This window comes from Ovis aries, chromosome X (assembly GCF_016772045.2).
Source record: "Ovis aries strain OAR_USU_Benz2616 breed Rambouillet chromosome X, ARS-UI_Ramb_v3.0, whole genome shotgun sequence".
Lineage (NCBI taxonomy): Eukaryota > Metazoa > Chordata > Mammalia > Artiodactyla > Bovidae > Ovis > Ovis aries.
In genome coordinates this window covers 10,825,700-10,840,297 of record NC_056080.1, presented here as the reverse complement: position 1 = coordinate 10,840,297, position 14,598 = coordinate 10,825,700, and the positions used below count along the sequence as shown (strand labels likewise).

The following is a 14,598-nucleotide window of genomic DNA, read 5'->3' as shown; positions in this document are numbered from 1 at the left end:
AACTAGTGGTGAGTTTTGACAAAGGAGATAATCTTAAAAGGGCACGAATGGAAATTAACTGACATCATTGACTCAATGGACATGAATATGAGCAAACTCCAGGAGACAGTGGAGGACAGAGGAGCCTGGCGAGCTGCAGTCCATTGGGTCGCAGAGTTGGGCACAAATGAGCAACTGAACAAGAACAAGGTCTCACTGACATCTACTGACCTACTGGAAAAGACTATTTGAGGGCATAATTTGAAACTGGAAGGTATGAACGAGTGTCTGTTTTTGCCCCACGATGGCTAGACAAGTGGGTCTTGGAGACCGCTAAGGGCCCACCTGGTGGCAAAATGGTGAAGACGAGCACAGAAGATAGCTGTGCTCATGTTTCTACCTGTACTTATTATTTTATTATTTGGGGGGAGATAAAACAGCTCATCATGTACCCCCAGACCTTCCTGACACTGCAGTAGGCCTGCCACCTCAGAATACTCATCTTAGAGAGTTTTACAGAGTATGGAGAATCTGGAAATATTGCTGAAAGGCAAATGATCTCTCCCAATCCCTCCCAACTCCCAGATCCCCTGCTCTATTATCCTTTCCTGCTTCTCAAAAATGAAATGGCAAAATGAGAAATTTGATATCTTGAGAAGGAAATCAACCTTTTGTGATTCTTATAACTTAAAAGTAGCACTGGGCCTGGCTAAAAGTCTACATTTAGAATTTAGGAAAAAAAAATATTGCTCCATTAAATTCTAAAAGCAAGACAGAGTAGGAATCTAAAGGGCAAATGCCATTGCCACTACTGCCCAGATCTAGAAACATCAGTATGTATTAAACACTGGGGGACTGATGATAGACACTTCACCTGGCCGCAGTTCGGCAGCTTTTTCAAGAATAAAACCCTAACTTTTACTTTTTTTTCCAGATTTTTAGTTTTAGGCTTGTGGTAAATTTGTTTTACATACTCCTGGCGGGTACTACAAAGTGCTAAATCCATCATTGCTGTACCTGTGGTTTCCTTAATCTTGGGGAGTCGATGACATCCATCTCTCAGAGTGCCAAACAGGGGTTCAGCATTAATGGCTGTGTGCAGGGCAGGCACCGTCATCCGTGGACACATCCCTTCTGTCTGTGGGTGTAATTCCTTAAAGGTGGCCCCATGGTTGGGCAGCCCGGGGGCTCTCTCCTCGGAGGGAAGGTAACTCACTCCTTTCGCGGAGGCCTCCGCCATCAGGTGCTTCCCCAGGGCGGGGCAGAGGGGGGACTCCACCGGAGTGGCGCACGTGCTGCTGCTGCTGCCCGTGCCGCAGCCTGCGTCCACCGAGGAGCCTTGAGAGCTCTGGAGAGAAAAATGGCCCTCGCTTTGCAATGACGACATCCACTTGGCCAAGTGGTAGTCACAAAGACGGCCCACGCCCTCCTCTGCTTCCGGGAGCTTGGCGGGACGGTCACAGCCGGACGGGTCGGCATCCTCTGGGTTACCTAAGTCTTTGGCGGAAGACACACAGGTGACATCTGTTAAGAAGTGGTCCCGCGGGCCAAGTCCTGAAACCTCGATGGCTTCTCCCTCGGGAGCCCCGTCATCCTTCCCTTCGGCGTCCCTGCTCCCCACACCCGAAGCTCTGGGAAAGGTGATGCCCGGTGCTGCTTCCAATCCAGTTTTTTCAGCCACAACGCCCTCAGTGGCCACGTACCATCTTTGGCTGTCCTTGCGGAAGGCAGTTCTCTCCAGGTTAAAAGTGCTGAGGTGTTGACTGTCCCTTGAAGACACAGTAGCAAATTTACCGCCTTTGGCGTCCTCCTCCGCCTCGGCTGTTTTGATCCCCTGCTGTTTTTTCCCCGGCATGCTCCCGTTAAGGGGTGCTTTCCCCTCCCCATCGGCCGGCTGGCTTTTCCTTTTGCTGGTGCAGGAATATGCCATCGGCCCAAGGTGCAGTTTGCCAAAGTAGTCAGTGACTGACTTGGTCTCCATGGTTTCGGGCTCCATCTCCATGTGGTCCGAGTGAAGCATCTGCTTGGAAGGCACAACTTTGGGCGGGAGGTCACTCACTGGACGGGCGGCCAGAGTGTGGGAGGCCTTTGGAGGCAAGCCCCCAGCAGGGCTTTTGGAGGCGGGGAACTCTGTCTGCTCTTCCGCCAAAGGGTGGTAGCCTTCATGAGTGGCCAAGAACATGCGGGAGAGGTTTTCTGACTGCTTCTGGGCCGTGGCCAGTTCAGAACTCTCCGTCATTTCAGAAGAGTTAGTCTCATTGCCCGAGTCAGAGGAGGACTCGGGACTATAAGCCCGCAAGATGGCTACACCTGCAGGCCGTAAAAAACAAGAAGCGGTTAATGGATGCATCACAGGCACTAGGAGACACGTAAGAACATGGGATTCATTAGTATTAAAAACAATACCAAGTTTTCCCCTTTTCAGTAAGGGCTCTGAGTTTATTGCACAGTTGTTCCGGAAATAGGGGGGAAAAAACGTGCCACATGTTAAAAAAAAAAAAAAAGGAAACCACATACATGAAAAACCCATGATGGTAGTTTCAGCACATTTGGGAAACGGGACATGCGTGAAATGAAGGACATATGACAGGATTCCAAGGGCGGATGGCTTGATGGGATGGAAGGATATGGCTATCAGTGAATAAATGTAACAATCGTGAAAGAACCTGAATTGTCACTGGTCTGCGGATCTTCTGACACGGACAGAGCTTCCAGAGTGTCCAGTGTGGAAACACCAGTGTTATCCAGGCCCGTGTCACACTTGCCCTCGGTGCTGGTGGGCACAGCGTCGATGAGAGACACGGGGATCTCGTCGTTCTGCAGGGTGCTGCCTGGCTCCTTGTCCTCGAGGAAGGAAGCAGCCTGGCTCTGAGAGTCCTCCTCGTCAGAACTATCTCTGAAGCCAGGTGGGGGCGCGGCGATGGCCATGTTCAGGGAACGCAACAGAAAGTCATCCTCATTGTCGTCCCCTTCGGGAGGGGGCAAGGACGTGAGGTCGATGATGTCATCGCTTGAGCCAGAGAGGCTGAGGAGGGCCGGCTGGCTCATCTCTCCCACCACGAGGTCCTCCTCACAGCTCACCTCATCCTCGTCCTCCGCATCATCCGTGTTCTCCGCGTAACAGATGTCGTGCAGCAGGGGCTCCTCTATGCCCTCCGCGGCCTCGAAGTTCTTCACGTCACCTATGTTTGCATACACAGAATTGGCCATGAACTGGACGCTCTCTGCGTCTGGAGTGAGACCCAGGTTCTTCATGTCGTTGGCACCGCTTATGTAGAGGTTGCTCTGCTTCTCCAGCAGTTCCGGACTCTCGTCCAATAGCCTTTCATAGCCGAGCGTGGGGGCAGTGACCCCCTCATCCAAGGCGAGATCTCCAAAAATAAAGGACACTTTGGCTCCTCTCGGAGACTCCTGTGCTTTCTTAAGAGTTTCTGGGCCTGAGAGGGTCAAGAGGGACCGCTGAGCTAGACTTCTGTAGTCTGCCTCACATGGAGCCTCACCCGGCTGGGTCAGCTGCTGGGTCAGCTCATCTGAGTTATAGGTGTTGTCCACATACAAGTGCCGGTGGTGGTCTTTTGGACACAAGGTGCCATCTGGAATCTCAACTGCCTTCTGCTTTGCATCTATGTATGTTATCTGTGCTTCCTGCTCCTCTTCACCAATGAAGGTGGTCATTTGGGGTATACAGTTCCACTCGGGACCAAGCATGTTGTGCTTTCCTTTATTTTCAGTTCCTAAAGAGAAAGAGTCATGCAAAGACACATTACTGTGCAGGCTGGTTTCTGGGTCTCTGTTTCTTAACTTAATGGCTTGTAGCATCACTTTTGTGAATATGGCTATTGTTCAGCTTTCCAAACAGGGGAGTAGTAGGCTTCAGGTGTAAGGATTTCTTGGTTAGGAGAATTGACACTGCAGAAAATAGAACTGCTACTTGATAAAATAGAATACCATCTGAGAGTAGGGCACTACAGCTTCATTCCATCTGATCTCTGGTTCTAGTATTTAAAAGACCTTCTTTATGTCTATAGATGTGAATATACAACATACCTTTAAAAAATCCTTAAAGGTGATAGTCCAGTGGGCTGTTATTCCGGGAAAGATTGCCCTTTTCTTTGCAAAGCGAAATCTAACATTTCCCACTTTGCAGAGGGAGATGCTGGACTTTTTCCTCATTGAGTTAAGAGAAGGTCAAGGATCCTCATACTTCTACCATGTATTTCAGGAAATATTATGGCAATATAATAATAAATATGTATGTACATAATGTATAGTAATACAAACTGTAATACTACATATTGCAATGGTAGTACTAAAACTCCTCTTTAGCCTTTTCCTGTCCTAGTGGGTTTGCATATTTTTACATATGAGTGCCAGCACGCATGCCCATAAACACACATGCACACACAGGCAGGATGTAGAAGGTGGAGCATCGACAAGTTGTGTACTCCTCTCTGCTATTTCTAAGCATAGTTAATACTTTGATGAATTTCCATCTTTATTTGTATCATGAAAACTCCTGAAGATTTGTTTAATGTTCCTCCAGAATTAAAATGGCAAAATCCTAATTTAAACAGCATTGTGTTATTTGATCTTTAAGGGTCTTCCAATAGAGAATTCTGCTGTGGAAATTTTGCTCTGATATTTACTAAGACAGGGCAGTGAGTCACTGTGTCAATATTGCTTTGTCAATTCCAGAGGTGACATTTTGAGGAAATGTTAGGGCCACATATTCTCCCATTTGTTTCCTCAAATTGCCCTCTGGCCCAAGTTTGATTAATGTCAATATCAGATATACAAGAGATATAGGAAAAATAAAAACAAAAACAGTTTTACTGAAGAGGTTTTGGCTCTCTCCCAAATATATAATGGACTCAATGTTGAAGAATGTTCCAAGTCATTTCACTCAGTATTTTCATAAATGATATTTTCATGAATACCAAATAAAGATAAAATTTGAAGACACTGAGTTACACAACAGGCATATTTACATATGACCTAATAATAAATACACCTGTGGGGGTTCAGCATTGTTTTATTAACAATGACATGAATTATGACTGGCTCTGTGTGTGAGAGTGTGTGTGTGTGTGTGTGTGTGTGTGTGTGTGTGTGTGTGTGTGTGTGTGTGTGTGACTAGTGCAGGTTGTTGTGGGGAGGGAGAGTGGTTGAGCAAGGATGTAAGAGAGCTCTGGGTTTAAACCCAAGGGTTGGCAGATTTTTTTCTGTAAAGGGAGGGCCAGAGAGTAAATATTATAGGTTTTGTGGGGTCAACAGCTCCATTCAGCAACTACTCAACTGTTGTAACATGAAAGGAGCCATAGCTGACAAATAAGCAAACAGATGCAGTGACTCAATGGCGACCCTGCAAAAATTATGAATGTGACCTTATTTGAAAGGAGTCTTTGCAGATATAAGTAAGGATCTTGAGATGAGATCACCTGGAATTATCTGTGTGGGACCCTAACTCCAATGGAAAGTGTCCTTATAAGAGAAAAGCAGAGGCACACTTGGGCCATACATAGAAGAGGGGGGAGGCTGAGTGAAGATGGAGGCAGACACTGCAGTCATGCAGCTACAAGGAATGCAGATGGCTACTCGGAGCCGGAAGAGGCAAAACAAGATTCTCCCCTAGAATCTCTGGAGGGGGCCTAACCCTGCCAGTGCTTGGGTTTTGAACCTCTAGCCCCTCAAACTGTGAGAGAACAAGTTTCTGTTAAGTCCTCAAGCTTTTGGTAATTTGTTACGGCTACTCTAGATATTTAATACAATGTACATGCCTGAGTTTTAATAAAATTTCATTCACAAGAACACGACTTGATCCACGGGCCATGGTTTGCTGACCCCTGGTTTAGACCAACAAGAAAACTGAATAGGTCAGCAGGCTAAAAGCAATTTAATAAGACTTTCCTAAGGTCCAGAGATGCTTAACTACATAAGTTCAGGGATTTGCAAAGTACTTGAAGGGTTAATTTTCAAGACAGTGAAGAAGAAAGAGGGGTTTACTGTTCCTAGCTAGAGGTCTTGATGAAGGTCTTTGATCAGTTTGAGACAAGAAGAAAACACACACACTCTCTCGGCTTTCTTCTAGAAGGGTGTCCTGATTCGGCTTCTGGAATGATCTAGGAGACACAGAAGGATGTCTCCTAAGATGAGCTGGCCTTAACAGACTTCAGACTCTACAGTTTTTTGAGTCTCAGGAGATCGTTGGAGGAATTTCTGAAGAGAAGGGAGGCTTTTCAGCCATTAGAGGAAGCTGAGCTCCGAGCTGCAGCTCTGCTTGGGTCAACCAGTTAGTTGCTTTTTGGAGTGTGCCATCTCTCTCCCTCGTCCTCTCTTATTAAACACGTGCATGCATACATGCAGGCTTGTGTGTGCTATTCGGAACATGTGCCCTCACCCTCAGGCTCACTGTCGAACCAAGAGAAATGACCAAAAGGTTGAAGCCCCATTATTTCCCGATGGTGATATGATACTTTTTGGAACTAAGTTTTTGCCTCATGAAACTTTATTCAATAACACATTGTGAGTTGCTATAAATTGGACAGAACTGAGGCCCCTATTACTGTAACCATCTGTAGAATGGTAGCTTTGGCTTTCCTCTTGCAGCCATATAATCTTAACTGTCCATGGGGAAAAGGTTTGATTTTAACAATACACTTTAGGATTTTAAGATTTTCCAACACAAAAGAAATATGTTAAATTGTGGAACTGCTCTTTGTAATTTCAAAAGTCACAGTTCAATTGCTCTAAATCTCCTTGCTCAATGAAAGCATGTGGTCATAAAGATATTCACCACTGAACCCAGCACACACATCCACCTCCTCTTTGATTCAATGTATTTTTAATCAAACAGACACTTCAAGGTGGGTTGGGATGAAATCTGGCTGAAAGTCCCAGTCACCTTCCATCATGCCTTGCTCAACTCTCTGGTTTTCCTTTACCCTTTGACTGTAACTTTTTCCACTCAACAAGCTGTCACAATAAACTGTGTACCAGCCTATCTATATGTGTGCCTAGCTGCATATTACTATATTTTCAGGGAATAATAATTTTTGTTTCCTGATAAGTTTAAAAGTAGATGTTCCTTCCTTTCTTTTCTCTTCCATTTTCTTTCAAAAACTGACAATGGAATTTGTTCTCCCAGAATTTCCTTTTCTTTTAAAATAACTCTAATTATGGAGCCTCTAATTATACATTTTTCATGGCTCAGTATCTCTGACTTGAATGGTAGGCTCTGTCATCAGCCACATTTACTGACTTTCCACTATAGATAGAGGAAAAGTTCAAACACTGAAGAAAAATATGCAAACTATTATATATAGAATGGATAAACAATAAGGTCCTACTGTACAGCACAGGGAACTATATTCAATATTGTGGGATAAACCATAAAGGAAAAGAATGTGAAAAGAATGTATACACACACACACAGATATATGTATAACTGAATAACTTTGCTGTACAGGGGAAATTAACACAACACTGTAAATCAACTATACTCTAATAAAATAAATTTCAGAAAACAGTTCTAGAATAAATGAAAACCATCTTCCCTCAAAGAAACTCTCAGTTTAACAGCTACAACCCCCCTTATCTGCACTTTTGGGGCTATTTCTTCTTGTCAAAGGGCTGAGATGAATTATTTGATTTTTGCCATTTTGATGCTTCTGCTAAAAAGGTAATATGATGTCCAGGGTCCCTTCTAGAGCCCCAAGTCCAGGGGTTGGACAATTTCTATGTCTTCCCAAGATAGAAGTCCCAGAACCCTGGACATGAGTCTGACGTGGGAGGAGGCACTTGGCGTCTGGATGTAGGGCTCCTTAATGAGGGGTCAGCTGCTTATAAATTTGGAGGCTCACAACTACTGGGCATTCCATCCTGAATTCTCTGCACCCTGACTTAGCTCTGGGAGAATGAGGCAGTTAAAAATCAGACAGAAAGGCTGAGACCTACACCCTTCACAATAATTAAATCACTGCTTTGGAGCTGCTGCTGCTAAGTCGCTTCAGTCGTGTCCGACTCTGTGCGACCCCATAGATGGCAGCCCACGAGGCTCCCCCGTCCCTGGGATTCTCCAGGCAAGAACACTGGAGTGGGTTGCCATTTCCTTCTCCAATGCATGAAAGTAAAAAGGGAAAGTGATGTTGCTCAGTCATGTCCAACTCTCAGCGACCTCATGGACTGCAGCCTACCAGGCTCCTCTGTCCATGGGATTCTCCAGGCAAGAGTACTGGAGTGGGGTGCCATTGCCTTCTCCACTTTGGAGCTAGGTACCATATTTGCCAAATGACATGTGAAAGAAAGTGAAAGTCGCTCAGCTGTGTCCATGGAACGACGCTACACAGTCCATGGAATTCTACAGGCCAGATACTGGAGTGGGTAGTCGTTCCCTTCTCCAGGGGATCTTCCCAACCCAGGGATCGAACCCAGGCCTCTCACATTGTAGGCAGATTCTTTATCAGCTGAGCCACAAGGGAAGCCCCATGTAAAATGTGATTAAAAAAAAAAAATCAACATTTTCATTAAAAAAATATTAGAACATATCAGAAGTATTTGGATGTTTTTGTGTTAAATTTGGACCTTAGATGCTTTTATGGGTCTACTTTTTAATTTTTCAAGAAATATCCTTACTTTATTATTTTTTGAAATATTAATCACTTTAAAGTAAACAAGTTTGGTCAACATGTCTTAGATCATTCTTTTTAATAATTCAAACCACAACAACAACATTGTACCAGATTGCTTTGTCATACTAGATTTTGCTTCTGCAGTGCTAACTCACCCCTAGTTTATATCAGCAATACATTGTCTGGTCTCAAAATATGGAATCCTTTACTTCTCTCTCTTCCTATATTAGCCTGTACGTCTATAATGATTAAATCTTCTCATCTCTCCTTAAAAGGAAACATCCTTATTACTGTTGTCAGTTGGCATGGGGAAGGGAGGTCGGTGCCTCCTGAGTTTGGGAAGAGAATACCTGTGTCCTGGGTCCCTGCATTTTTCTTGTTGGCCATGTTAAATATTGACCTCCTGGAATCCACAAGCAGACGGTAGTATCCAGCCGTTAAGCAGGCCAGGTTCATGGCGTCTGAAGACTCCATCAGGAGCGTGATGGGCTACACAGAAGAGAACACTTTGGTTAAAACATTCCCCCTTAATAACCTTCCTCAAGTGACAACAGTGACATTTGTGTTTATGAAATGTGAACAAACGAACTTTTGGAGTGACTGTTTCATTGGAGAAACACAAATGAGGGAAAGGTCAGGCATAACAGAGAGCCTGAGTGAAAAAAGTTCAGGTGACACCATTTTGAAAGTCTAGACATTTGGAGTCTTTTCCAAGTTATCTTGGGTTAAAACAAATAACACTGGTTTTGTTTCAAATCGTTAATCTTTTTAAAAGTCACAGGTACGGAGTCAGTTAACAGATACGAATTCACTATCTGAAAAAAAATCACAGGAAGACTAAGTTTGGGTTCATGGTGAAAATTTGTGTTGAATTGAAGTAAAAATCAAGTGGAAATTACTGTTAAGACTGAATGAAAAGTGTTGAAGAGATCCAGGAAAAGGATACTTCTAAAAGAAACTGTAAATTCACAGGGAGGGGAAAATAGACATAGGATTTGAGAAAAGGCCTTGCCCCAACTTTCTGGAAACATAATTGGCCGAGGATCTTGGGCATACGGGGAAGCAACTATCCTCATTGAGAAAGGAAGGGTGGATATGCTGGTGTGTTCTTGTTGAAAAAGAGAGAAAGTGAGAGGAAAATAAGGGAGCAAGAAAAAAGCAGGCAACCGGAGAGGCACAGAAGCAGCGAGATGACAGGTCCCTTGCTTTCACTGCCAGGGGCAGGACACTGGCCAGGACGGTAGCCTTGGGTGATGAAACCTAACTTCCGCCCCAAGGCCCTGATCAACTCGACTTGCTGCCTTTTCCTTCCATTTCAATGGCAGTCTCCCTCCAAGCAGCCCTGCAATTCTTTTATATAAACAGGAACCCATCCACAGGGTCCTGTCACCTCCTTCTGTTTGAGATGGATTTTCCCTGTTATCAGGTCTGTGATGACTGCGCCCGATACACGCATTCTTCTGCCCCTTTTACATGACAGGCTACATTGCTCTTAGCATCTTTGGTCAGGGACCAGGACAGGTGTGCCAAGTCTCCCCTTGGACATTCGTTGCCATGAAGTCAAGTGCAGTGCCCTGGATTCAGCCCATGAAACACCATGGGCCATGGTCGGCATGCCTGAGCTCCACGCTCTCCCTTGACAAGTCCCTTCTGTTGTGTAGAAGCCCATTTCCACGTTCTCCTCTACTCTTAATCTGCCCCTCCCACAGCACTGGGGGTCGGGGTGAAGCTGGGAGTGGGTCCTTCCCCCATTCTCAGAACACGACTTCTCACGGTTCAACCTGTTTCCTCTGTGGAGTCACTGGGCCTTTTCTCTACAGAAACGTCTCATACATTAATGCTGCCCAAATCCAATGACTCATCTATGACTGGGACAAGACGGCGGGGACAGGGGACCTGGATTGCTTCCTGTCAACTTCTGTTTGGGGAGGAAATGTCTGCCCTCTGAGGACAAACTCAGATGGCTGTTTCCAGTGAAATGGCCATGATATTCAAGGGGCCAGATGTTCGGCCACCACTAATTGCTACAGCGTGAAAAGACAGATTGACTGAAATACTTAGTCTTTCCAAAAGAATGAGCACATATGCATGCTACATCAAAAAGGGAATGGCGAATCTAAACAAAGTTGAGAAGACTCTCCCTGACTCTCTACATAAGAACCACATATTCTAGAAAGTAAGCAGGGAAACATTTCCCCTACTCCCCATCACTCTGGAGCCAGACAGGACCTTGGACCCAAACTCATTTGCTTTCTCATATAGAGCTGAAGAGATGGAGCTCAGAGAAAGAAAGGGACTTGTCCCCTAATCACAGAGCCGTCTAGTGAGGACTGGAGCCCTCATGTCTGAGTTGAGTGGATTTTTTCTTTACCCATTTCACCACTGATGGGCTGCACAGATTGAAATTTTGCTTGCTTTGTAAATATCAGAAGCACTATCAGGAAGCAAGGTCATATGTCAATATCTGAAAGACTTACCTTCACGTCCAGCACATGGAGCTCCACCCTCACCAAGCTCTCCTCTTCAGTAAACATCTCGATCCTGTTGACATGGCTGAAGTCAGCTAAAAGAGCCACCAGATTGGTTTTGGTGTTTATGACATGGCTTATGCCATAGCGAGGTCCCACCAAGAGGGTCACTTCTGAGCGCTTTTCTGCCTGCTGAGAAAGACATGTCCACAAAATTTTAAAAATACCAGACCTCTGGCAATTCCCTGGTCCATGCTTTCACTGCCCGTGGTCCAGGTTCCGTCCCTGGTTGGGGAACTAAGATTCTGCAATTTTCATGATGTGGCCAAAACAAATAAATAAATAAAATAACAATGAAAATGCTCTGAAGCACCAGGCATAGTTGAACCTGAGAGTCTGTTTTTCTAAGATTACATTTTCTTTAGAAAGTATTCCCAGGTTATATTGTACTAAATCATCCAATTAGAAGAACCAGATATATGATTACAGCAAGGCTCTGATAAATTATGAATAATGTAGGAAGTAAATGTTATCATAGCATGCATATTCATTATCATGAGAGGCTATCAGAAATGAGGATTTTTTTTTCTTTTTCAAATCATTCTGGCCCAATGATTTAAAAGGAGGCCATTGTGAGAGTGCACCAATTCTCTCAGCTCTTCATATTTCCTTTTCTGGGGCATTCTGCAGTGGTGTTATCTAGCTTAACATTTCTTCTGATATTTTCAGACTAGGGTGCAGTCAATTAGAAATGAGGGCTGGAAAAGATTCACAGCTGATTTGCTTTTGTCATCAAAGGCAGCTCATTCAAGACAGCCTAGGCAGTGATATTTTGAAGGCTTCTGTGACTTCCACAAAAAAGCAAGAAAAAGAAATTACCACTAATGTTGCCTTGAACACACGGCCCCCATACAGTCGGAGGTCACTGAGGAACTTGAGATAATGGACCTTGGCTTGCAGTGCAGAGAGCTGAGGAGAGAAAAGAAACCGCAGGTGTTCACTCCATCAGGTGTGGTTTTGTTTCTGCTGGAGACTAGCCGAAAGTAAAGGCAAATGAGAAGGATGCTACTACTGCCAGCAGATGGGGTGTGACAAGGGCTCTTCATGAAGAATCAAAGTAAGCTGATCAAGGGCTGTAACAGGACATCTAGCTTAAACATTTTTTTATTGGCGGGGGGGAAGTATAGATATGCTGAGCCAGGGCATTCAACAAGTCAGAACAAGATAATAAAATTCTCCACTGAAATGGGGTATGCAGAGTTTGTGGGAGCTCTTTTGAATACATACCTTCAATCCATAGAAAGCCTTTTAAACAGGCTCTACCATCCCATCTTGTTTCTTCCAGTCTTTGTAAGATTTTAGGGAAAATGAGCTTTTTGAGCATCATTGTGGAAATGTTTTAAATTCCTATCTAAGTCTCTAGTAATGTAATTCCAAGAATCTAGCGAGTTTCATAAATGATTGACAAATGAAATTTTATCCAGTAAAATTGATCCTTAAGAAGACTTAAAAATGCAGATTCCCATATCCTAAAAAATACTTGATTGAAAAAAGTCCACATTTCAATGTAAAATATGATATAAAGCTACTATATAAATATAAAATAGATAAACAACATGGTCCTACTGTGGAGAATAGGGGACTATATTTAATATCTTTGTAATAATCTATAATGGAAAAGAAACTGAAAACATATATATACACACACATATACGTATAACTGAATCACTTTGCTGCATACTTGAAGCATTTTAGATTAACTATATTTCAATAAATCTTTCTTAAATTAAAAAAAATGAAAGAAAAAAGTCCACATTTCATAACAAATGTTCCAGAAGAGTTTGTTAGGGGTGAAATTTTCCAACAAGGTGCAGAATATCAAGTGGCAAGGGCTGTAAAACTCTGTTTTCAACTGCAGATAACTTGCCAACTCATTTGTTAACTGTACCTCAACGCACTGTCCTTCATATAATTGTAATTTAGGACCAATGATCCAGCCTACTCCTTTCAAAAATCCAAAGCACTTTGCAAATTGATGCGAAAGCAAACCTCTCACTCTTAACTAGAAAAAATGACCTTTATAGAAGGACATTGATCGACCAATCTTAGAGCCGTTATCCAAATTATTACAAAACCAGTGGGCTAGGCTTGGGGGAAAAAAATCACACCAAGTCAATTAAAAGAAAAGTAGCTTTGGGCAAATCAGAACTGACATTTAGAACATCTTGACCCATGACATCCTACTATATTTCCATAGGCTGAATACTTACGGAAACTGAGAAGTAAGTCAAAGGTGACTGGTAGTGTGTCGAACTTGATTACATGTTTAAAAATAGTCATTGGGGTGATGAAGGAGCAGAAATAAGTATGTGATAGCCAATAAAAAGGACTTAAAATCAGATACTAAGACCAAGAAACTACCCACAGAAATAATCTGTACTCCAGTCACACATATATCGATGGCTAATATCATTGAGAAAATGTTCTTGGGTTGGCAGGCTGCCTTCAGTTTTACAGTTTACATAAGGCTCCTTCTCTCTCTAGTTTCTAAAACCTTTTGCTTTTTATTACCAATAAACATAACTTTCTATTCTGACCAACAGTATGTTTTTAAATGTTCTTTCTGTTTCTTCTGCTCGATTAAAAAAACAAAAGATTTTAACGCTAATGATGGTGAGTGACAGAACTGAACTTATCTTCTCTCTAAAAGTACAGTTCAGGTCAGTGGTTGTCAATTGAGATGATTTGGACAAAATCTGGAGACATTTTTGTTTGTCATGATTGAGGGGATGGGTGCTGACACCTCATGGATAGAGACCAGAGATAATGCTAAATATCACACAGTGTGCAGGACAGCCCTTCTCCCCAACCAAAAATGATCTGATCCCAAATGTCAAGAGAGCCAAGGGAGAGAAACTTCGGTTTAATTAATGTGGCATCAAGTCTGCAGGGACCCTTACTGACTGCTGTGCACTTAAGCTGGTCTGAGTGGTATGCAAAACTATGAGGAAAATATGAAATTATTTGGCAATTCTGTCCTCTAATCCCAAGGTCTTAGAGGCTTTGCAAGGTTCTCCTGCATGCACATGTGAATGCGCACAAACTGTACAATAAGGAGTCTATAGTGTGCAAGGAATAAAGAGGTCTCCATAAGAATACTTTTTTTTTCATTAGTCTTAGAAACATGTGAATAGTTAAAGTAAGAGAAGGTTATATAGTGTTACAGCTTCTGAAAATCTGGTGCTGAGTATTTTATTCATGGGCTAATTTTAAACATTTAAAAAAATGCATGCAAGCTCTCTCTTTAAAATCCATTTTCTATTAAGATGCAAATGTGATACCTTTTTACCGGGTGGTACCAAGTTTTGATTTGCTTTGACAAGGTGTGAAAGTGCTTTCTTTATGTTCTTCTCTTTCATGCTTTGCAGCACAGCAGAGGGAAGAAAAGTCTCTAATCCCCATTCTTTTCTGCAATAAAGAGCAGATCTTTAATTCCACATTCTCGTGATGATTAGTTATCTAAG

At 43.2% G+C, this 14,598-nt stretch overlaps 1 protein-coding gene across 2 annotated transcripts in view; it reads right to left on the bottom strand.

Moving 5' to 3' along the window:
- FRMPD4 (FERM and PDZ domain containing 4) overlaps nucleotides 1–14,598 on the bottom strand; it is a 219,702-nt gene that overhangs the window by 15,485 nt on the left and 189,619 nt on the right. For both annotated transcript variants that reach the window (XM_042241812.2, XM_060407979.1), the window contains exons 10-15: nucleotides 14,416–14,542; nucleotides 11,954–12,043; nucleotides 11,084–11,266; nucleotides 8,957–9,095; nucleotides 2,646–3,713; nucleotides 997–2,289 (exon numbers count right to left, since the gene is read on the bottom strand). In XM_042241812.2, the coding sequence (XP_042097746.1) occupies nucleotides 997–2,289; nucleotides 2,646–3,713; nucleotides 8,957–9,095; nucleotides 11,084–11,266; nucleotides 11,954–12,043; nucleotides 14,416–14,542 (2,900 nt within the window). The remainder of the gene's footprint in view (nucleotides 1–996; nucleotides 2,290–2,645; nucleotides 3,714–8,956; nucleotides 9,096–11,083; nucleotides 11,267–11,953; nucleotides 12,044–14,415; nucleotides 14,543–14,598) is intronic.